We start from the raw sequence: 23,987 nt of genomic DNA, 5'->3' as shown, positions 1-23,987 counted from the left end.
TTCAAACCATTCAAAAATTGTAATTAGTTGGCAACCCATCTGAAAGAAGGGATAGGGCCATGTTTATTGCCGTGTAGCATTCTCTCTTCTTTTAACAGCAGTCTGTAAACATCTGGAAACCAAGGAGACCAGCTTCTGGACCTCGAGGAAAAAATGCTTCCCATTCTTGTCAGATATCGGATTCTAGCTGCTCAATATGATGTGCCAAATATTTTCAGCTGTTGAAAACAGCACAGCTTTCTAGGAGGAGAGCAACCAGAGTCTTCTCCAAAGAAGGCAGTAACATTTTCTTGCTGAAATATCCAAGATCTTCCCTGAAAAAGATGATATCTTGATGGGAGCATATGCTGCTCTAAAACTTGTATATACCTTTCAGCATTCATGGTGCATTCCCAAATGTGCAAGCTGCCAATTCCATAGGCACTAATGCACCCCATACCATTAGGACATGCAGGCTTTTGAACTGAGTGCTGATAACAAGCCGGATGGTGCTTCTCCTCTTTAGCCTGGAGGATGTGGCTGAATACAGAACATTTTCCTGCTTTAAATGAACTTTAGCTGTATTTCTGGATCATGCTCACATATGGCTTCTTCCTTCTATCACAGAGCTTTAACTGGCGTTTGCATAAACTGTGTTTACAGGCACTGATTTCTGAAAGTGTTCTTGAGCCCGTGCAGTGATTTCCATGACAGAATCATGACTGCTTTTAAACAAGTGCTGTCTGAACATCTGAAGCTCACTTTTTCACTTTTAACTTTTGGCCTTGACTCTTGCGTACAGGGATTTCTCCAAATTTCTAAATTACTTGATAATATGATATACTGTAGATTATGAGATATTCAAAGTCTCATAATCTTTCTTTCAATTTTACATTGAGAAATATAATTTTGAAATTTTTCCACAATGTGTTTTCTGCAGATTAGTTGACTTATGTCCATCTTTACTTCTAAAAAGAAATCATCCTCTCCAATATGCTGTTTTTATACCAACTGCTAAATGACATTTTACAGGTTAGGTACCCACATCTCCCAAGTAGCAAATCTGACATAGCAGTCAACTTCATCCCAATGTGACAACATTAAAGCTTTAGCAATGCTAACATGCTACAGTAAAAATGAATTTACCCTTGATTTTCAAATAAAATATTACTACAGTAACTATATAAACATCAAGTATAACAATAAGGAAGTAAAAGATTTGTGGTCACTGTGAAACTACTGCTCAGCAGATCTGTGCTAGCACAAATGTCATCATATTACCAAATTCAGGAAAATTTCAGTTTGAAAGCACCCTGACCTAAAAATCAGGGTGTAACTATGGCTTCTGCAGCTGACCCTGTGACTGATACGAAGCTACAGCCCAGTGAAAGTGGTATCTGTCATGCCATGCTGTTTACAGTACTTGTCAGCAAATAATATTAATAATTCTGATGCTTCTTCAGATATTTAAAGTAAATAATTCTTTTTATGCTGTCCAAATTCTTAAGTAGAATTCATAAGACGTAGGATTTATCATGGGGTTTATAATGAGTTTATGACTGAACAGCACGGTCACGAATGCTCTTCAGGATGTTTCCTTCTTATCCATCAAAAAGATTTTTTGATCATAAGCTCAGAGAATTCACCACATGATGCAAACCTCAGTAAGCAGCAAAAACAGAAGAGCAAGTTGCATTTTGCAAACACAAAGTAAAACAAATGGGCATGTTTAAATGGGAATTGAGCTTACACACTGGTATATCGATGATTTTACTGCAGACGAAAGCAAGATGGTAAAAATCAGAGATATAAGGGATAATTATGCTTGCAAATCTAACCCTGCAGTGGGGGTGTTGGAATGGCAACTGCTGACTAACCCCATAGCACAGGCAGTGTTTACCACAGATTTAGGTTGTTTCTGTGGCAGGGAGTAACGCGTGTGTGCCCCAAATTTCTCCTTTACCAGTATTTTATTTGCACAGCAATTTGCTAAAGCTGCAATCATTAGGATTATTACCTAGTTATTTATAGAAAATACTTTTATTAATCTTTTATTTAATTGGCATGACTGTTTATGTTTGTCTATATACACCAAGTTCAGATGGCTCCAATTTTGTTGTATGGTTGTGCTTACAAAGACAATAAAGCTCATCTTTTCTTACATTGTGACAACAAAACTCAACCATAAAATCAGCTGTTCACTGGTGAGTCTCTCATCCTGCTGCTGTCGACAGTAGCCATTGTTCTCTGCAGCCTCATTGAGCTAAAATGGCCCTCCAGCACATAGTAAATCTCTAGAGCAAAGAAGAAACACCTTCAACAGCTACAGACCAATATGGTGGTGTAATCCGTAGATCTATCCACACATAACACATTTAAATCTTGGGAAAAAAATCCAAACCACTTCAAGAATTTCTACAACACCAATCGGACAAGCTAGCTGGGAGATAGGAAAATAAGGATGGGACATACCAATGTCAGACGTTTAGCAGCACCTAAACTTTTAAAGCAAGACCAAGAAGGTTTGTTAACCAGTAAACCAAATTAAAAACAGTGATAATAAAAAAGTAATCCTATGAAAACCCAGCCATTTAAAGCTTGTGTGTTGAAAGCACTGAGAGGGGTTCAAAAATCAAAGCTGCCATTTCTACAAACAGTTATTTAGAAAGGCAGGCAGCATTCTTAGCATGTAAAGACAGCGTTTCCTTAACTAGCAGCTCACTAGTCACTCGGAAATAAACTCTGCCCCTCTTTCAGACTACTCATATCATGAGTCACAGGATAAGTGTCAAAGTTGAAAGGACTTTCCAAAAGTATAATCAGCTCCACTTGATTTCCTGCAGGCTACCATCCAATACATCATTTAATAAGAAGTAACAAATAAGCAACAATGCAGTTCATCAGGCCTGGATTTCCATCAATTTATCATCCCTCCCCCTTTGTCTTTTAGTAAAGTGCAGAAACACCAAAACCAACAAGCTTGCAACTGAGGGTTGAGAATTTATTTATTCATGTGAATCATTTGTTTTAATACTATACCAACCCATTGTCATATGTGAGCATCATTAACACACCTAAGGTTCCTCTAAGCTCATTTTCTGAATCATTTACATTTTTTTTTATGCTTACTGATAGAGATAGGTTACTGTCTTTTTTAGTCAGCTGAACCAATCCGCAGGTACGGGAAGGCCCTAGAGCAGAAGGCGTGTTAGGGGGATTCATACGGAAATATTAAAGAGAAAGGACACCACTGAAGGCAAATGCTCACTTTACACTTCCACTAATGTCTGAAAGACTGTCATGTCTTACAAAGCTAGATGTCAATACAAAGCTAGACGTCTATGAATGCAGCAAAATCAGGACAAAATAAATAAATAAATAAATACCAGACTTCAGTTTGAGACTTTCAAATCAATCTTTCGCATTTGCAGCAAATATAGACATGACCTCAATAACTCAACTATCACAAACAGCAGAGTGCCTCATAAGTCACCGCACACGTCAACCACAACAGTCAGCGCCAAGTCATTCTTCACACCTGCAGTGGTGTTTTTATAATTCACATGTAGTGTCTACACAATGTTGCAAAGCATCATGAATAATGTGGTCAAGTTTTTGTCAAATGCATCTACACTCACAAATCATCTCTAATGAACATGACCTAAACTTCTGCAAAAAGAAACAAGGCAGCATAATTCACCGTGCGTGCACTTGATATAAGGTCACGAATCAACAGAAATATCTAGAAGAGAAACTGAAACGCATGACCCAAAAGTAGATTGTACGTGTACAAATGTGTGCAGATGTATTTTGGTGTGTGCTGTGAGAAAAGAAAAGAAAACAACAAGAACAAAAAAACAACAACAACAACAACAACAACAACAAAAAACAACATGCCGGCAGTAGATTGCTCTTTCTAGCTCACACTTCAAAGATTTTCTTGTTTCCTTGCCGAGGTAGACCTCATTCAAAATCAGAAGATGCTTTTTATGAAATAAAAGCTTCAGAGAGGAAATAAGCTCCACTTACCGAGTTCATCCAATGGGCTTGTACTATTTTTAGAGTGTTAACAAGTGGCTAGATTGATCACAACTGATGAAATGCATGATAGCAACTGCAATACACCGCAGGTTTTGGTCTGATGTAGTCAAACAAAGCAATTCCACATGTGTCTAATAAAAGCATAAACAATGACAACGTCACACAAATGACTTAACTTTCCTTGTGGATGAAGAGCAGTGGAGTAAGATGGTCTCAGAATACAAATTTAGTTTATGAGACTAAGAATAGAAACCACATGCTTCAAAATGTTAAACTAAACAATGACCTTCTTACACTGAGTGTAAATATTGAATATAGAAATAACTGTCACTGAATCATCAACAAAAGTTGCACAGCTCTTTGTCAAATTCACTTCCATTATGCAGAAATATAGCAAAGTATAGCAGCAACAATAACAGCTTTGAAAAAAGGTTTAAAAATTTAAAAAAAAAAAAAAAATAAAAAATAAAAAAAAAAAAAGTAAAACATAACAAGAGTGAACCCCATTACCAGACTGCGACTACGTAAATGATGAAGAACGATTAAATTAGTGCCCACTCAAACTCAGGTTATCAATTTGAAACCCATCAGGTGACCAACTTCCTTTTGTGAAACCATTTTTGTCCTTATGCTGACAACACTAAGCAGCAGCACTTTCACAAAAAATACCCATTTCACACTTGTGGCTCTAAATTAAGCTCTTTATTAGCCAGTCAACACACTATTGAGCACTGTGTGGAAAATGTTTCTAGGGTAATTTTGTCCCATTATAGTGATTTATTAAGATTCAAGGACACACAATGCATGCCACAGAGCAAGGACATACTATAGTAAAGAGGACTGGCCACTAATGGATCAAGATTTAATGTCACTATCCATTAAAAATATCTTGGGACAAACTGGAGGGGAAAAAACTAAAAATCAACAGCAATTTGATCATGTATCACAATGCCAGGAAAATTGCTTCTTGAAAGACAAATACTTCCATTGCAAGACTGAAGTGTTACATTTACAAGAACTGAAAACCAACAAGCCAATGACTACATCATCTTCAGTAATTGCATTAGTGTGATCTGCTACAACTGGAACTAAGCCACATCAGTCTTATCTGAGACGCCATGAGCAGGGCTTGTACAGACAAGCCAGTTAATGCTGTAGGCAAAGTGGTCAACAGTAAATGGCCTAGCATTTGAGTTTTAAGACCTCCCCAGCTTAGCTTTGGTAGAAATGCTTTATTTAAACAAATAGCCAACATATCTTAAAACTGTAGGTGATCTAACACTTATTTTACTCAGTGACATGCAAATCAGTCTCCATTAAAATTAAACTACCATAAAAATTAATCTATATTAAGCTAGGCACATGTACAACAGTCATTAAGGTTCTATCATCAGTGGGTTTTTTAAGGGGAGTTTTGAATATGCCACTTCTGTAGACTGCCTTCTTGTGAACTCAAGCACAGTTGCTAAATGATGTCGCAGAGTGTTGTGCTAGCATTTTGAGTTACATATGATGAGAATCCCTCTGAGTGGCTAAAGAATGCAGTGAATACAGAAAGGAGAGCAGATGCTGTATGGTCTATGTTAAGTTCTGCAGATCAATCTAGGACAAATTCCTCAATTAACCAGAGCCCAAGCTACCTTATCATCAATACCATTATGTAGTATAATATTGGTATGCTGGCCTGGTTTCTATATTTTGTCCATTTTAAAACAACATATACTATGTTGTGTTAATATTTATTTATTTTTGTACCATTTTATTTATTGCAGCAAAGGAGATTGGAGACTGGATTGTCTTCATACACAATTTTTCCACATTAATCCCTTGAAAGCCTGCTAGGCGTAACCCTTTAAGCTCTACCCTCAGAAAGAACACAAACTATTCTAATGGCCATCAAGTCACAACTTTATTGATGTATACTTAGGTGTCAAAACTCGTCATTAAGAGTACAGGGAGCTCATCAAATGCCGTCTTTAAGGGGAAAAGAGTGAAGATATTGATTATTGTCTCTGAAAACTAGATTGTTGATTTTGCCTCCAATTGCCTCCATTAAATGTTCATCACCAAGCAGGGATACTGACTTTTTTTTTTTTTTTTTTTTTTTTTTTTAAATTCTTAGATATGATTGTGAGTGTAACACCAAAATCTTTTTTTTTTCTTCCCCATAGTGGTTGTTAAAGATGACAAAACAAAAAAACAAACGAACAAACAAACAAAAAAAAAATTCACATACACTCTTGATAAAATGCTCAATCAGCATTTGTGTGTGATATCATCAATATCACCCAGTTTCAAATAAAATCCACCACCTCACGCTACCAACAAGACTATGACAAAAACTATGAGAAAATGTTTTATTATTTATATTCCTAGTTCAGTCGTCGGCAAGGTTCACATAATAGAGACATCTTTTCCTACACAATTGGATTTAAAAATATGGGAGCTAGGCAGGAAGAGAAAACACCTGGTTAAAAAAAAAGAAAGAAAGAAAGAAAAAAAAAGACATATGATAAATTTCCCAAGCTCCTGTGTCTGCATGAGTGTGACACCCACAGGAGTTCCAAAACAGGGTTAATGATGCTAGACAGGCCGCTAAATCTTAACTGCACAATGATTACTGAGCTCAGTTTACAAAACACTCCAACTGGAGCGTCCAGCAGACCAAGATGTAAAAACTGTAGAGTCAGGACCTACACTGGTGATAAGGCTGAGTGAAATGTCAGAGTTCTGCCAATGACCACTGTCAGCCCTTAAGCCCATGACTGAAGATCTTACACATCTGAATCTCTCTGAACACCTCTGATGCTATAATCTGCACAGGCATGTAGTTACAACTTAATGTAGATAATAGGGAACGGTGTTTGCCTAAAAAACATTTAAACCTCAAGGGAGTTTATTGATCTATGCTGTTCTGTTTTAATTTGTTTCTTTATAGAACAACTCCAAACATCTGCCTTTGAAATCAGCAGGTTGCAGGTGCAGCAGAACACTATAAAAGAAGCAGTGATACCTTTTTTTATGCGAACATTAACAACTATTACGAATGACATCTAATCAAAGAAATTCTGCAAAACACGGATTAATCAGTCCGCTCTTTTATCACTGGATGTCACACAGCACTTATTTGAAAGGATGTTGTCTGAAGAATTGTTAGTAGTACTGTTTGTTGCCTCTGTCAGAGCCAATTCAAGGACATATTGCAGTCATATGCACTGCAGATATTTCAGTTAAAAAAAAAACAACAACAACGTTTTCCTGCAATACAGCTGTACCTGCCGAGTGAAAGGACACACCACAAGAATCTGGCGTTTCTGCTCGTTACAGAGCATTCAACAGCTTACTGCACCAAACTGAAACCCTGCAGCCTGCCTCTCCTGTGCTTTCTTGTTGGACCGGAGCCCATGGCCAGGCAAGCACACATACTGTATGTGAGCGCAAACTCACACACACGGGTATGCGGAGATGCTGGCCCACAACAATCAGCCACAGCATGAACACCCACGCACAAACACACATTTAAATAACATGGTAACACATTCGACCAGGCACAGATGACTGTCACAACCTCTCAGCAACTCACATCACAACACTGCAAGAACAGTTAAAGCCTCACTTCAGGGTGTTGCTCGCTGTGGCGATGGCAACAGATGGAACTGCAGCAGCAGCAGGGCAGGTAAGGTGAAGAGGAATTGAACCTCCTCTGTGAATGCGCATGTGTGTATGTGTGTTTTAGTGCAAGCCTGCACCCATGTCCTTCACGCTGACTATTTTAAGGTACTTCTTTATAAATCTTAGAACACGGCCAAGTATTTGGCTGAAATTCAAAAGGACAGAGCATGCATAAAGCATGACATTCAGACAAAGGAAAGTAATGGAGTAGAAACAGACGGGAGACAGAGTCAGACAGGGGGAAATGCATGCCAGTATAATAAGGTATGCAAAGACGGTTTTCAATGCAGCAGCAGCATTATCAACCATATTGACAAAACTGAAACAGACAAAGATACGCTACCTTGCTAGCATATTGTGTGTCAGTGTTAAATGCTGCAGCATACAGATAGTATAGCACTTGCTCCCCTGTAGGAACAGACAAGCGCAATCATCCCGACTCTCACTGGCAGAACAAAGTGAGAGGAAAGGAAGAGGGAGAGAGAGAGATACCAGAGATGTATAGCCTCAGACCTAGCGATGATGCTCTTAAAACACCCACCTCAGTCTGTTGCTGATTCCTGACGCAGTGAGCAGAACCAGGGAGTAAATGCAGAGCACAGTAGCAATGATGGAGGAGCAGCAGCCAAAAAAATCCAAGAGACTGAGCAGAAAAGCTGAGAGAGGAGAGGGAGGAGGAATGATAGAAGACTGGTGAATGTGAGATCCTGTGTGACCACGATTATGCGCCTGAGTGATATGAGCACGTATGTCTGACATGAGAACATGAGACAGAAAAAAAAGTGACAAAGGACAGACAGAACAGGGACAGAGAAGAGAGACTAAAGAAAAGAAAGAGACAGAGAAGTGACAGAATAAATGTGAGAGCTTGGAGTCACTGAGTAGAGCAGATGCGTTAAAGGAAATGCCCCTCCCTCCACACACACACACACACACACACACACACACACACACACACACACACACACACACACACACACACACACACACACACACACACACACACACACACACACACACACACACACACACACACACACACACACACACACACACACACACACACACACACACACACACACACACACACACACACACACAAAATCCCTTTGCACTGTCAGCATTTGAGTAAGCATGCATTCAGTGAAACAGTGAGCTGTAAATGATGCAAGATGGGCGGGTCAGAGAAAGCAGAAATCAAATTTATGTTCATTCGAAATTCAGTGACAAGAAACTACTATCTTGGACTAAGGGACCTATGGTTTCCAATTTTAAGAATTGCTCAACTCCAGTTAGCCACACAAAAACACTGCTAAGTCTAGCTGACTAGTTCTATGAGGAAACCACTTGTAAATCACGTCTTACAGTAACAGAACGTAAAGATGCCTATATCTTGGAACTAAGCATCAATCACCCACCCAATATGCATGCCTTGAAACCACTTATTCACAGCTGTGCACTCTAACCCTTATGAGCAGACTGGTAACTTCTGAACACCACATCCATTTAAGAATTGACAATGTCTTATAACACATACTGCTGTTAATCAAATCCAGTGCACTTTAGCATGCATCAACCTCCCTATTCTACTCTCCTTTATCACAGTGTGAATTTTAAAAGGTAATGTACACAAGTGCAGTTTCTGAGAAAACTGACCCCACCTTGCTGATAGTATTTGCAAGTAATGCTAGCAAAAATCAATGCTATAAAATCAATGCTATAAAACCACTGCTTTCAAAAAGCAGGGATGGAAGTTTAACTTAATGTTATTGATGTTTAAACAACATTATGAAGCCATCTACCTGACTAAAAAAGAGAGAGAGAAAGAGTGAGTTCTAGAGCCAGACACAGTAGGTGGGGGTCAGGAAGTGAGGTTAAAGGAAGATGTTAGCAGAACAAGCTGTTAATAGTGTATATTTATTATGATGTCATGGGTAATCAGGATACGTGGAGTCCTGATTGTTCAGGTTTTTTTCCTGTAGGGTTTGCACTGGGCACTGGTTAAGTGAACAGGTGGCTAAGCAGGTAGTTGGGCTAAGAGATGACGCCATTTGAGTGGAACACATCCCAAGTCCCATCATGCGTTTGTGACTCCTAGGACAGGGAAATATCCAGTGGTATGGTACCAGCACATAGATGATTTAGTGCTTAGACAAGAAACAATAAAGACAAGAAATGAATATAAGTATAGTAGAGTGGACAGTTCAAAAAGAAATTACAATTGCACAATGTCATGCATAATAAGACTTACAATTACATTTATACTCTATACCTTAGTTTGTGTCACCTGAATTCCAAGGACATGTGATTGCTAAAATGATTCCATATTCTTATATGTGTTCTACTTCTTTAGTTTGTGTTTGGCACCAGTGTGATGTTCAGACCAGCTTCCTTAGATATGTGTTAATAGATTTTCTGCCCTGTGTATGCGTTTGTGTTCTCCAGAGCCTGAGGGGACAGCTACAGCTTCACTGTTGCGCACCACTGTTCCTGGCCTTTCTCGCTGAGCCTAGGCCCAGTCACGGCATCTCCAGCTTCTGCTTCCAGCCAGACCACGGCTTCATGGCTCGCTCCTCTCCAATCATGACACCAAGCATGGTGGGATATCTGCCAGCTAAATAAATTTTCATCTGCTCTCAGTAACTCTCAAATAATAATATCCCTCAAGCATTAATTACCCTTTGGGAAATTGATCAAAATCATGTTAGATTAAACATTTTACAAAAAGGGAGGTAGCACAGAGGAGACACACATGACCTTGAACCACCATTCTACACAGTTTCACAGACAACAAAGGCACCTCTAATCATGACCGTAGAAAATTATGTACATACAGATTCATGTTCATACTCAGTGCTGCAGGGGCTGGCTTTTTGCTGGGTATATGCCTAATGCTGTCGGCATGAAGTCTCTGTGAGAAACTCTGGAGCTTTGCCAGACAGCTGCATAAGGAAAGGGTGATGCTCTTGTGATCATGCCAGGTGCCCTCCTTACTACCAGCTGGGCAGTTTAAGAAATGTTAATTCACATAGTTCAGCTACAACAGAAGAAAAAAAAAATGAAAACAGCACAACAAATTTTCATTTCACAAAAATAAACTGCATCATTAATCTCCATCTTGTTTTTTCTGCTGGAATGTGTCACAGTTTCTTGGTGTATGGAAAAACAACCATTTAACTGGCAAATTTAAAAGGGCATTGTGGTATTCTTTTAATGAATAACTCTGTAAGGTGAATAAAGCCCAGTCCATTTCAGATACTAGGAAATTTAACACCTGGGACAAAAGCTATTTTAAGAGAAGCCTGTAGTTCAATTGTTGTTATTCACACATTTAGCATGGGATCAGACAAACAATTATGAATCTTATCTTAAAATAATAATAATTTGCCTCTATTTTTGCTAGCATTTCTAGCTGAACCATGCTGAGTGTATTTACATGCTGAAATGACTTTAAAGTCTGGTGGGGTGTCAATTAACTACTACCACCATATATAGAGTTTACTTCAGTAATCTATCCAAAAACACCTGGCAACTGCTTTTTTCTTTTTAAAAAACAAACAAACAAACAAACAAACAAACAAACATCCATCTGAAGATGACAACCACATTGTTTTTATTTTGAAAGTTCAGTTACTGGGGTCTAGCCCTTCCTCACTAATGTTTTATTTCTACTGGCTAGCTCCATAGACAGTATAAAAGACACCCGTAGCTCCTGTGTGTAAGTAAAGCCAATATGTAAAGCTTAAACCTGCATTCTTTTTAAAAGCAACCAGATGTCAAAAATTGGTTGCAAAATACAGCTTCTGCTCTACAGTTGTCAAAGGTGAAAATGTCCCTTGACAACCCTTGGCTGACTGAAAAGTTGTTGTATTAGTGGAGCTCAATACCATTTTGCTTCTTCAACCATCTTGGACACTGAAGGATGGATACTTCAATCAGAGGTGTTCTTGTGCTGTCTAAATCAGTTTGTTATTTTTATTTTACTGTGAAACTTTGCTTTTTTTCATTGAGTTAAAAACATTGTTTTTTTCAATTTCAAGATAGTTCTTATTGTTTTACTAGTAAGATGTCACCCTCTGTGACAATCAAAGAGCAAATAAACAAAAATTTTTTTTTTTAAAAAGCTCCTCACTAAGCCCCTAACCTGAAGGTGCTAGAAACCAAGCAGCAACAAAATGGACCCCTCCAAAAGTAGAAACTGAAACAGAATTTAATGAACTACAGCTACACAACTTTAATATTTGTGGAGAAAATGCAGACGTTCAAGTACAAATGGTTCTGAGTGGGGCTTCCAAGACAAAATTATAAAAAATAGCACCACAGCTGAAAGTGATGCAGAGGCACATAAGTAGATGACCCTGAATAGAGATTAACCCAATTTAAATCAGGTTTTTGATTGCTGTTTAAAAAACATTCAGTCCTCTGCAATTGGTTTCAGTTACCTTGTCTTCTTGCTGGTAGAGGGGAATAAACTGCCTGGTTTATCGCTCTCATCAGCAACACTTTATGTGCACAGAAGATGTAGTGAGGGCTGCAGAGATACATAAATCAGCTGTTCCGTCTGGGCCTAAGTGGATGCATTTTCAGCAAATGGATAATGCGATGTTAACAGAGGGATCTGTGCAACAACACACAACTGATGCATAACTAGCAGGACAACATGGGACTGCACCATCAGACCTTTTCCGTATGTTTGCTCACCATAGATACAGCACACAAAAGGAATATTTAATTGACCAAACACACTGTGTGAACTAATAATGTTCCTGTTGTAGTTCAAAATCCTCTTTTGTACATTGTACATTGTACATTGGGTCAGGCCCATTTACTTCTGCTAACTGTATCTGACATAACGATAAACAGAAAAACAAGGCACCAAGGATTGATGCCGTGCTGGAAAAGCTTACATGTATATTTATTAAGATTTAAAGCTTACATGCTGGTCCCTACTCAGAACTGAAACTTTTGTTTAAGGAAACACTAATTACATAAGAGTCGTAAGCTGAATTTTAAACTTCTGAGTTCAATCTTCTATTAACCTTTGATTATTAAGAAGAAGAAAAAAAAGCTCGAGAGTCCGGATTATCAACGAAATGACCTCTTCAAACATCATACATGTACTTCACATTTATAGATACCAACTCAGTAAATTTTCTAAATCATGTCAGTTGCAAACAAATCCCCGCTGAGTAAACAACTGGGACAAAAATGTTGCTATAAACAATCTTATATTCTTTTGAATATAATGAAAAAAATATGCCAAAATAGCAGAATACTATGTAGCTTTTTTTTTTTTTTTTTTTTAAATTTCTTTGCAATAGAATTTTATGCAGACTTGTGCACATTTAGGTAGCCGTAACTTAATATAAAATGCACATTTTATTCAAAACTTTTACCTGTTCTGTCCCAAATTGTACAATTACAAACAACTATTGTTTAGATTCCCCATTACGTTAAGTGTCAGAGCCAGACCTATCCATTTATCGCTTATGACCTTAAAAATTGTGGTTGTCTGATGAAACCATGATTGCTTGAAAATTGCCTATTACCTTTTGAAACACATCTGTAAAAACAACTCAGGCAAGCAAATTCAGTCTGTGCGAGCAGGGGAGCTAATCAGGAGATGCAAAGTGTAGCACTCTAATTGCATCATTAGCTAAACCAATGACTCAGTCACAGAGACTTCAGCCTCACCCTACCCCCATCCTGCCCTCCTCTGCCCCATCCAGAAATAGGGAGTCAAGCCTGAAGCTCTTTACTGTACCACTGCTCAAGCAGAATAATTCTAACATGTTTTGTGCAAGAGCGCAAAATGTTAACGTTCCATAAATACCCTACTGAAAAACACAGAAAATTAATGAGAATGTGCTATACAGTTTATAAGGAAGATGCCATTTAAGCAGCAATGTTCATCTTCCAGGGAGTGGTAAGGATTAATTGACATTAATTGGTTTATTATGAAACACTGAAATAAAACAAATTCGATCAGGCAGACAATAGAATGATGACGTCTAAACACAATGAGAATAGTCATCTAAAATGATAAAAACTTTTAGAAACCGTAACCAGCAAGAGATTATCTCTAAATAAATGTTAGTCAGTGAAAAAAAGAAAGAAAAAAATCCTCAAACTCCACAGGAAGTTGCAATGGTCAGTCAATCATGGACAGACATTGTTTACATGGTTGGCCCCTGTTATTCAACAGTCGGGCAGGAAATCCAAATTGTGGGCTTATTTCGGTAGGGTAAATAGCGCCAAGAAGGTGATATATAAGCTCTAAAACCAAACTTTAGCCTGTGGTCTGCAGACCTCAAACACAGCTTATGACCTCAAATATGTAAGAAACCTAACATTAACCACTTAGCAACACAGCTCACTAACAGAAAATAACTGAAAAAATGCAGAAAAATGTTAACACTGTCTCTTTTGCCTCAAACTAATGTCACCAAAAAACATTTTAAAGTAATCAATACGTTAAACATGCCATTAGTAGTCAGCGAGTGAAATCATTTCTCATGGGGAGCCTCACACAAACACTCCTTTTTTTGATGATGTTGATTTTATTTCATTTGATTTTAACAGTTGTCTCTCTTGATGCACAATACCGCGAAGGAAGCCTCAGTGCCACCCTAACTTTTGTTTGGTTGTATAATAAAAGGCCATTGGATCTGCTTTTAAATGTTGATGATCTCTGACTGCTCTGCTGCGGATATGCATGATTCGCTAAGAATTACTGCTGCTTGAAAGTGGTGTAAAAGGGAGTTTCCCTACAACTGAGCATGCAGTCTATGAGGTTATAACTTGCTGTGTATTTCCTGGTTATGTAAAATGAATAAGATGGAGATGACACCTCTGGATTGCACTTTTTTTTAAGAAATACCATGAATGTGTAATCCTGACAGGGCCTCTCTGTCAGTAAGGATCTCTGGTGAAGCCAACTCATGCTGCAAAATGCTGTAGTTTGTATAGTCATTCCAATAAGTGGCAACATCAGTATCGATGGAACTTTGATTTAGAGCTCATTAAATTTCCTGTAGTCATATATAGTTGGATCACAAGTCATGCACACAACCTGGCCTGTGCCGCATTGCATTAGCTACAGTGAGCGTATGCAGCAGTCTTGACTGCGGCTGCTGCTGAGGATGGAGGGCTTCTGGAGCTGACGTCTCCATGTCAGGTCACATCTGCAGAACGATCTCACAGTGTAAAAATACGTCGTTCTTCTGGTTTCAATTCAACTCATAACGCATCCCCGCACAGTGAGCATGCAGTGGACGCGTTACCTCGGGCAAACGTTACTCTGCCCGGCCAATTTGAGACGGTGATGTCAATCCATTATGGCTTTATAGATCGCCGCGAACTTGAGGCTCACCACTCACCACACTCAGCAGGCTAATCACGGCTAACAAAGTGAGTCCTAGTTGCAAACACCCACTCTTTAAATGATGTAACCTTTGTCCGGTATGCTGCTGTGTAATTAACGTGCCGAAGAAATCTTAATTTCGACACCCGCGGTGGCTAGTTAACGTGATTAACGTGGTGTAAACTGCGTTCATATTCTTAAATAAAATATTACAGTTACAAAGCACATTCCCGGAGAACGTTATGGTTAACAGGAGTCGGAATAACCCGCAAAACACTTGGAAGAAAACCCAAACGCTCCTACCTTAGGCGAAATCCTGCTCTTCCTTTTTGACTGTGTGAAGACCCTCCGGATTTTGTTGCTCTGACACAGCTACCACGCGCTACATCAAAGCCCCGCCCTATCGGCTGCGGGCGAGAAACCATTCGCCGTTTAAAACACAACTGCATTTAGGTCCAGCCTTCTCATTGGCCAGAGTGCCTGTCAATCAATTCGGATTCCGCTTCCCGCGTTCTAACCAGCGCTCACAATACATTACATTATGCAGCCTATATTTAGGTGTCAACATGCACTGCAGGCATGTGAAATCTACAGAGTGACCTCCAGTATTAATAAACAATGGAATAACAAGAGCAGAGATTCATCACACTTGTCCTTTAATGACAGGCATTGCCATACAGCAGTCAAAATAATAGGGAAGCAGTTAGTGGAAATTAGCTACAATATAACAGTGATTATTATCCATATTGTTTCAGTGTCATTGGCAACTTATGAAAGGCAGAGGAAGACGATAACCTTTCGCAACAGAATGTTTTCTCAATAGCAAGTCCTGAATCTCGATGCCAGCTATAATGGATTAGCAGTCTCAGCACTGTCAGACTTTTATAGGGGGTGCTGTGTTGTTTGCAGTGTTGCAAGCAAACATAGCTACAGTCAGTCTTTCATAATAAGAGGAGCCTTGACTTGAGCTGCAACCTCAGCCCCCATAAGTTCCTCTACAATCGTCAGGGCAAACTCAAAACTCGTTCCTGGCCCACGGCTGGTGATGTAATGTCCATCCTTCTGTACTCGAGCCTCTGAATATTTATAGTGGTCTAAAAAAAGAAAGAGCAACACCATAAGGATTATGACAATATGACAGCTTTGAGCTACAAACCGAAAGTTACACGTGTCATGATGTTACAGTGAACTATGAGAATGTAGACATGGTCACAATTTCAGCCATTTCTAGTATGTTCTGTCAAATTCCTGCATTGCTTTTCACCTCTGAGTGGTGTGCTCTCCTACTGCAGAGTGACACGATTCTCTATAGGCAAGAAAGAGCTAGTATAGCACCATCTGCTGCCCTTTACAAATACACACACCTCCTCCTGTTCTCTTCTGAGTTTCAGCACTAAATATCAAAAGCCTCTAGCAGTACATGAAGTCACAGGTTTCTGTTTTTGTTGTTTTTGGGTTTGTTTGTTTTTTTACCTCCAGCCATCATCTTCTCCTTCATGGCAGGATGTGTAGTCACTGTGCTGCCGAAGCCAATGCCATGTGCCAGAAGAGCAGTGGGACCTGCAGAAGGGCAAAGCTGTGTAAGGTTCATTTAACAGCTTCCTGTTAGAAAGTGATACTAAAGAGCGTGTTCGGCTGCTTGTGTCGGTCCTCGTTTTCATCTTTATGCAGTTCAAAGAATTCAGACTGAGTCAAGAGTAAACTAAGCAAAAGGCTGCATCCTCAAACCGCTCCTTTCAAACTCAACGGAAAATGTTTACAGCAACAAGAAAATGCAAACACAACATGATGCATTTTACCTTATGGATTTCAGTTGCTAAATCAATGACAGACTTGCAAAGTATCCGATTATAACACTGTGTCCCAAAGGTATCCTTAACTGTACCATTTTTCTAAGTATATCTACATATAGTATATGGTTTCAGCCTCTCGCCAAAGACTTTGAGCCACATTGAGAAGAGAGGTGGGAGAAAGAAAGGAGAGGCTGAAGACATTGACTGCTGCTGCATTAACTTTGGTAATGCCCTACCACTGCAGTGAGCTCATCCAAAAACTGTTAATAAATAGAAAGTTATTGATTATGCTCCTTGGCTGCCTTCCCATGCAGTCTAAAGATTGCACTTTTCCCTGGCACAACAGCAGTCTGCCAGTTAGAGCCAAGCTACTCCTGTTACACACAGTCCCCACCCAGAGGACAGCAGTCTGTGTCTCAGAAGGTCTCTCTCTCCCAGAGTCAGGAACTGCAAGGCAGAGAAAAGTGTGAGGATTATGATGGCTGTTTTGTAAATTGTGTATTTATATTTGGGGACCTCTCTTACGTTCATGTGTCACTTATTAGCTCAAAATAGAAGTATATATATATATATATATATATATATATATAAGATAAATTTGTCCTGTTTCTTTTGTTTGGTGCATTATTACTCCAATTTTCAATCAAGTCTTTTTTATTATTTTTTTTATTAATTAACTAACTTTTTTCATGTGTCAGGATAATAACTGGCAGTTTCATTAAACTGTATATTCCTTTGAGGATTTCAGTCATTTCTAGGACACCCTTCAATCCACTTTGCCGCATTGGTCCCCTGTTCCCATTCGAATTGTCCTTCCTGCGTCCTTTCATCTGTCAAATAAAATGTCACCTCTTCTGGGTGCACTTGGGGGACACTTCTTAATCAAACCCTCACCCTTTGTGAATGGGGTTTGCAAACTTCCATAAATTAATGGAGCATGATATTTATAATTGGTGTATATTTTTCAAGATCTGGATGAGATGCATGCACTTACTAAAATGTTCAGAAATGACATGTGTGAACCTACCGAACCTCCATCATTTCCTAATCCCATTTGCCAGTACAAAATTAACTTGATGAACCTAAAACCAAAGTATCTTTGTAGATGAGAATTTTTTTTTATTAATTTTTGTCGTCAACTGTTTTGATATATTTTGGAAAAGTGTGTGCATTATTATTTTTTTGTTCAACTACACCATAGCACAATGATCACATTTATGGCCACAACATCTTACAAACCCTGCGATCAGTATGTGTCTGTATGTATCTGTTTCCATCACTCTTGAACCTTCCTTGGCTCCTCCAACAACAACACTTTCTTTTTGCCATGTAAAAATGCCAAAGTTAAGGCCATTACAAAATGAGCGCGATGCCAAAAAGACAACAAAATTCAACATTTTTCAGAAGCAAATTTGCAAATACTTCATCCTCAAAAAACACACTGTGAAAAAACTGAGGTCAGCGTCAAGCGATGATAAGCTGTTCCCGATGTTTCTAAATAAGAAAAGGAAGAAACTGATACTGGTTTCATCCACTTCTCAAGACAAGGCAGCAGCAGGGAGAATTTCATGGTTTGACCCAGAGCAGCGTTTAGCTGCATGTCTGAGGTAAAATCGTATTTTTTCACTATTTCCATATCATTGTGTATTCAATACCAGTGGACATTTTGAGCTGTGTTTGCATTTGTTTACAAATGCATTGTTCTGATTAATCAGATCAGTTTATTCACACACGAAAATTGGAAGAAATCTTATGGAAGAAAATAAATGCTGCAAATTTAACCAGCCAAATTACACAGTCCATATAAACAGCTGTATTAAGAATACATGAGTCTGAAGAATATTTTTAATGCACAAAATATGTGAACGAATTGCATAATCCTCTAATTTAAGAAGAATTCTGTCTTTGCCTTTTTTTGATTGAGGCGTTTTCCTTATGGCAAACAGCTTTTAAATGTTAAGATTAGGCTTTAAACCAATCAATCTAAAGGCAGCACCAGTCTGTGTGATCAACATTTAATTTTTATTGACTATCTAAAGTAAAACATTTGCTTATTGCCTGTTGAAGCTTGAACCCACAGAGAGTGACCTCAACTCAAGGTTGGTCCTGTGTAATTATGTAATTATGACTTTGTTGTTGTTGTTTCCACAAACTGTACCTGCACAGATGGCTGCAATCAGGCCTTTTCTGCCATCTTGATCTTTCAGCACCTCCTTCACAGCAGGAGACTGCAAGAGAGAGTAAAAACCAGATGCACAGTGAGTCATTTGCAGTCCATGTGGTTCCACGGAGTATATGCTGACTTTATTATAATCACTGAGATAAGCTGACAATATTTAAAAAACACTCGACACATACAGAGCTACCCAGCAAAAATAAAAACGAATACTATAATGCACCCATCAGATAAATATGACTCATATATCAAAACTCATATTGTGCATTAAATTTCTTTTTTTTAAAAAACACAGAATCTGGCAATTTCTTGGCAATTTTCTCATCAAATTCTAAAGCCTAAAATGTGTGTGTGTGTTGTTTGTTTGTTTTTTTAATATAAAATCACTTAAAAGAAGAAAAACACAATCGCAACAAATTCCTATCTTGACTCAAGGCTTATTCATCTTCCATTTATCCAATCTATAGAGCTATTTTTGCTTTTCATGATTACAGAGAGGCTGTAGCTGATCCCACCACACACTGGACAGATATCTAAAATCTGAAGCAGAGCATAAATTCAGTAGACTCGTCCATTACAAAATCCTTGATTTAGTGTAAACTAATGTGGTTATTTACCATATTATTTATACAATAAAAATACAAAATCTTGTAATATATGCTTCACTGAGTATTTACAAGAACAGTAAAAATATGGATCTCTTTAATCTATCTATTTCATTGGCACATTGGACAAGCAGTTAATACAAAAAACCCAAATTCAACATGCAAACACCAACTGATGCTCTCCACATCCAGCTGGATGGGATAACATGAAACCTGAACACAGAAGGCCAGCGTATTACACGGATGAGTATTCAGGAGGAAAAAATTGCCATTTCATCACAGAATGACAACAATCTCTAACAGAGTTCAGGAAACATAAGTAATGCAGCTCACTGTGAGTTACATTACTTGTCATTAGTGACTTACAAAAAAGGACACTAGTGACATTTCTGATGATATAGAAAAAAAACATTTTATTGATGCCGACAGCTCAAAGGCAGCAGCATTATAAGTATAAGTAACTGAAGGGCATTTCCCATCCTCCTTTTCCGGTGACCTAATCTGAAGTGTGATTCTACTGAAACAAGGTGCCAGCAGCAGCAACATTATAGTGCAACAGCAGTAACACACCATGAGTCAATTATAAGCACAAATGTAGCCCCGGTACTGTTTTCTCTGGAAGTTTTAAGTAAAGTTTAATATGCCTGCTTCACACTTTAGTTTCACAACAACTACCTTAGCCATGAAACTCTTCAAGAGCTCTACAATACTGTCACATAATCAAACTGAAGAATACTTCTGCCTGGGCTTTTTCACCAGCTGCTTAAACCCCTGCTTTTCCACCACATAACCACATCAGTAAATTCCAATCAACGTTTTCTCTTCCTGTCATATGAAGCGCAGTTAGTGATGCTTGGTTGAGTCATTAATTTACTTTTGAGTCACAACATCACCTGGTATATACCACACTGGAGTGGTTAAGTGGTGAAACAAGCTTATTGTTTCCACCTTTGGGGGGAACAAAATTCTTTGTGCATATTTTCTAAAGTATTGAGCTTTTTTGAAGGTTACTTTTCGAAGTGAGCTTTTTTTTGGGGGGGGGGGGAGTTCCCTTTTTAGGAATTAAATCTTCATAAGCGGCATGGGGCTCCTGCTCTCAGAAAATGCCCAGTCTTTCTGACGTGTATGCTACGGACAATAAAGGCATGGCATTGCTAATAGCACTGATGTCATGCTTTGACGCTGACATAACTCACAGAAAATTTACACTAGTGTTATTGCAGATGATATGATATGGCACAGCCCTACCATGTTCTGGAGACATTTTTGATGCTGGTATGGAGATGCATGGACTAGCAGGGCTCTAGAGTGCAACCAATTTCTCAATGGTGCGACTAAAAAAAATCCTAGGTCGCAATAGTGCAACCAGCCATTCAAGTAAAAAAGAAACATCTCCGCAACTCTGAAAGTCTCCGTGTGGTCAACAACAGATACACGGTATGCCCATATGGTGGTCTAAACCAATCAGAGATAGTCAAGGGTGGGACCTCTCTGATTGGCCGTGGTAAAGATATTCCTGTAGGCCTACGTGTGTATGTTTGAAAGTGCAGGTGGACAGAGAGACGTGAGTAGCCTAGGTCTGATAGAAGTAGTAGATGTAGCTGTGGGTAATGAGAAAAGATGAAAAGAACGATTGATAACTTTTTTGTTAAGTTTAGGCCTGATCCATCCGAAATTGATAGCCAGTGCTCTGACACAGAGCCATCAACCTCTCAGGTTGTGTCTAACACTGGTCCGGAGATGGCATCAGATAATGAGCCACATATGAGCGACTCTGAGCCAGAGCCCACTGAAAGTCAAAGGGGGAAAGTGTATACATTTCGAAGAGAATGGCTTGACCAGTTTCCCTGGCTAAGATACAGTAAGGCTGACAACATGATGCACTGCATTTACTGTGGTGCAGTGGCGGGCCCTGCATTTACTTGGTATCAGATCAATACCAATATTTGCAGTATAACAGAACACTACTCTGTGTTGAATGAGAGAAGAAGTTGGCAGGACAATTCCTGGTCAGTTTTCTACATGTGAGTCACTTCCTTGTTTGCACACATTTTTGTTGCCACCTCTTGTGAACATCAGGTAGACCTTTTAAATAATATCCTAAATATCCTTCAAACTGTGAGTCAGTACTAGGCTTGCTGTATGCTCATTCTAAACACCCTGTGTGTTAGTTCCCCTGTTCGCCAATTAGCGTCTAACCAGCAAAAATAATCGTCCTACCGCTGCCAAATATTTGCAATTTTAGTTAAAAATGTTATTGTGATACTATGCAAACAAGATAACATTTCTTGCACACGCATATAGCTAAAAAGAAGCAACTGCATTTCTTTGGATATAATTATCGATTTACAAATCTAGAATGGTCCCAATACTGGAATTTTGGCACAGCAGCAGAGAACTTAAATACCCGAAGGTGGTGATATCAATATGAAACTGAATCTGACAAGGTGGTATTAACTGAGGACCCAAGTGTGTGAGCTAACGGAAAGAGCGTATGCGTTTAACAGTGGATTTATACTTCTGCATTAAATCTATGCCATAAGTACGCAGTGACCTGAAAGAATGTACAAAGAACTTGAAAAATCCGAGGGGAAAATATGTTTGCCTATGAAAAAAAACAATAACAACAACAAAACAAGATTTTACTTGTTTCTTTTGTCACTGGCACCACATGTAAAACACCAGGACACAATCACAAGATAATAAAACACATGATGCACCACACACAAGCAGAACCATTTGTGTAGGTTACATCATAGACTATACAGAAGATTCAGTTTAGACATCTTAATCAAACATAAGACTGATGAACCTTTAGAAACAAATTTTTTCACTGTCAGTTATTTAGTCCTAATGTTTAGGCAAATTCAAGCATTTTAACTTGTTTTTATTCTTAAGTCATTTCCAAAAAATATGTAACTGTAAAAACTGACCCTCTCCCCATCTCACCTCTGCCAGATTCTGGGCTCCTGGCATTCCTCCTGGTAGCAGGACCACATCATAAGGGCCCTAGAGGGGGGGGCGGGGGAAACCATCAACACTAACATTTTTCCAATAATAAAGATATACAAGCATATAATATAAGCATTTGTAAATAACGCTTTTTTCCCCTTCTTGTATGTAATGTTAGCAGGTAGTTGCTGAGCCTCACCTGTTTGCTCGCCTCCTCCAGACTGGCATCAGGACAAATGACAACGTTTCTGCTACACTGGACTGGTTCTTTGCCGGTAAGACCAGCTACCGTCACTGCTATCTACATGTTTGGGCAGTAAAAGAAAAAAACAACAACAGTGCATCATTATCCTGATGGTTCAAAGTAGCATTTTGTCTTCACTCTATATGGCTGACGTAGACTTTTATTTTGAAAGATATCAAATGGCGGAAATGTGCAACGATGTTGGACTTTGACATTTAACTTGGCCTCTGTCTGCACTCACTAGTAAGGTTATGAGTCCGTCAACCATTAGCAGACACAACCCCAAAATAGCTGACTGAACACTTAGCTTATGCGCTAAAATAACCTAGAATATGCAAAGGGGAAAAATTGCTAAGTTAGATCGACAGTGTTAGCAAGCGTTAACTTTAGCACATGATAAGTGCGTATGTAACCCTTATCAAGATATCAGGCTGTTATAACAGTCTTCACAGGCTGATATCTTAACAATGCTGCCACCAATACTGTTGTGAGTCGACTGAAGCGGGGTCTAATTTTTATGGCCGCTAACAGGCTAATTTGCTAAATGCTAATATATAGCATGTTACAAACCCCAGCTCTGCGCATAATGTCCACGGGAATAACAGTTTCCATCTCCTCTGCGCCTTTAGACAGGATTACTAACGCCCTCTTTCCTGCCATGTTAGCTTGCAGCTCTGTACTGCTAGGTGCAAAGACGCTAACGTCTGTTTCCAACTTCCAGAAGCAACCTGCACGCGCTGCGAGTTTGACAGGAGGGTTGCCAGACTGCGCGACACTATCCCCCTTTCTAGACTGCGGTCCGTGCCTATTCTACTCGCGCCTGCAAGTATGTGAATTAAAAAAGTAAAGTAGTTACTTTTGAAAATAGATTATTTTATTGTTAGTAGGATTTTGCAAACAAATATATTGTGCGCAAGAACAGGAAGGACAGGACCTGCAAAGCATGTCACTGTACCACTCCAGCACATAACAGCAGGGTGCAAGACGCTAGCAGACAGGGCATACATAACAAAGAGGCTGTCATAGTGTACAGGAACATCTGTGCTCAGTATGGCCTGCAAGTCCTGAGGTCGAACTGGTGTACGCCCCCTCGAGTGGTTGAGAATGAGCAAGTTAAGATCCTGCGGGACTTCTAGATACCGATGGACAAACTGATGATGGC

At 39.0% G+C, this 23,987-nt stretch overlaps 2 protein-coding genes across 4 annotated transcripts in view; both read right to left on the bottom strand.

Moving 5' to 3' along the window:
* The window catches only part of kcnab2a (potassium voltage-gated channel subfamily A regulatory beta subunit 2a), an 89,782-nt gene extending 74,370 nt beyond the window's left edge, over positions 1-15,412 (bottom strand). For 2 of the 3 annotated variants that reach the window (XM_063473961.1, XM_063473963.1), the window contains exon 1: positions 15,359-15,412. The gene's annotated coding sequence lies outside the window, so the exon portion shown is untranslated. Of the gene's footprint in view, positions 1-8,233; positions 8,489-15,358 lie in introns of those variants that run through there. The other variant, XM_063473962.1, reaches the window with a different exon arrangement.
* Positions 15,413-15,694: 282 nt separating this feature from the next.
* park7 (parkinson protein 7) lies at positions 15,695-23,600 on the bottom strand. Its single transcript, XM_063473001.1, has 6 exons — positions 23,396-23,600; positions 22,781-22,882; positions 22,579-22,638; positions 19,007-19,076; positions 16,529-16,615; positions 15,695-16,149 (listed from the first exon to the last, which is right to left on the bottom strand). The coding sequence occupies exons 1-6, from the start codon at positions 23,483-23,485 to the stop codon at positions 15,989-15,991; spliced, it is 570 nt and encodes a 189-aa protein (XP_063329071.1). The 5' UTR covers positions 23,486-23,600; the 3' UTR covers positions 15,695-15,988.
* Between the last annotated feature and the right edge of the window lie 387 nt (positions 23,601-23,987).

This window comes from Pelmatolapia mariae, linkage group LG5, assembly GCF_036321145.2.
Source record: "Pelmatolapia mariae isolate MD_Pm_ZW linkage group LG5, Pm_UMD_F_2, whole genome shotgun sequence".
NCBI classification, from domain to species: domain Eukaryota; kingdom Metazoa; phylum Chordata; class Actinopteri; order Cichliformes; family Cichlidae; genus Pelmatolapia; species Pelmatolapia mariae.
Note: the sequence above shows the minus strand (reverse complement) of the source record. Positions and strands in the feature narration are given on the sequence as shown.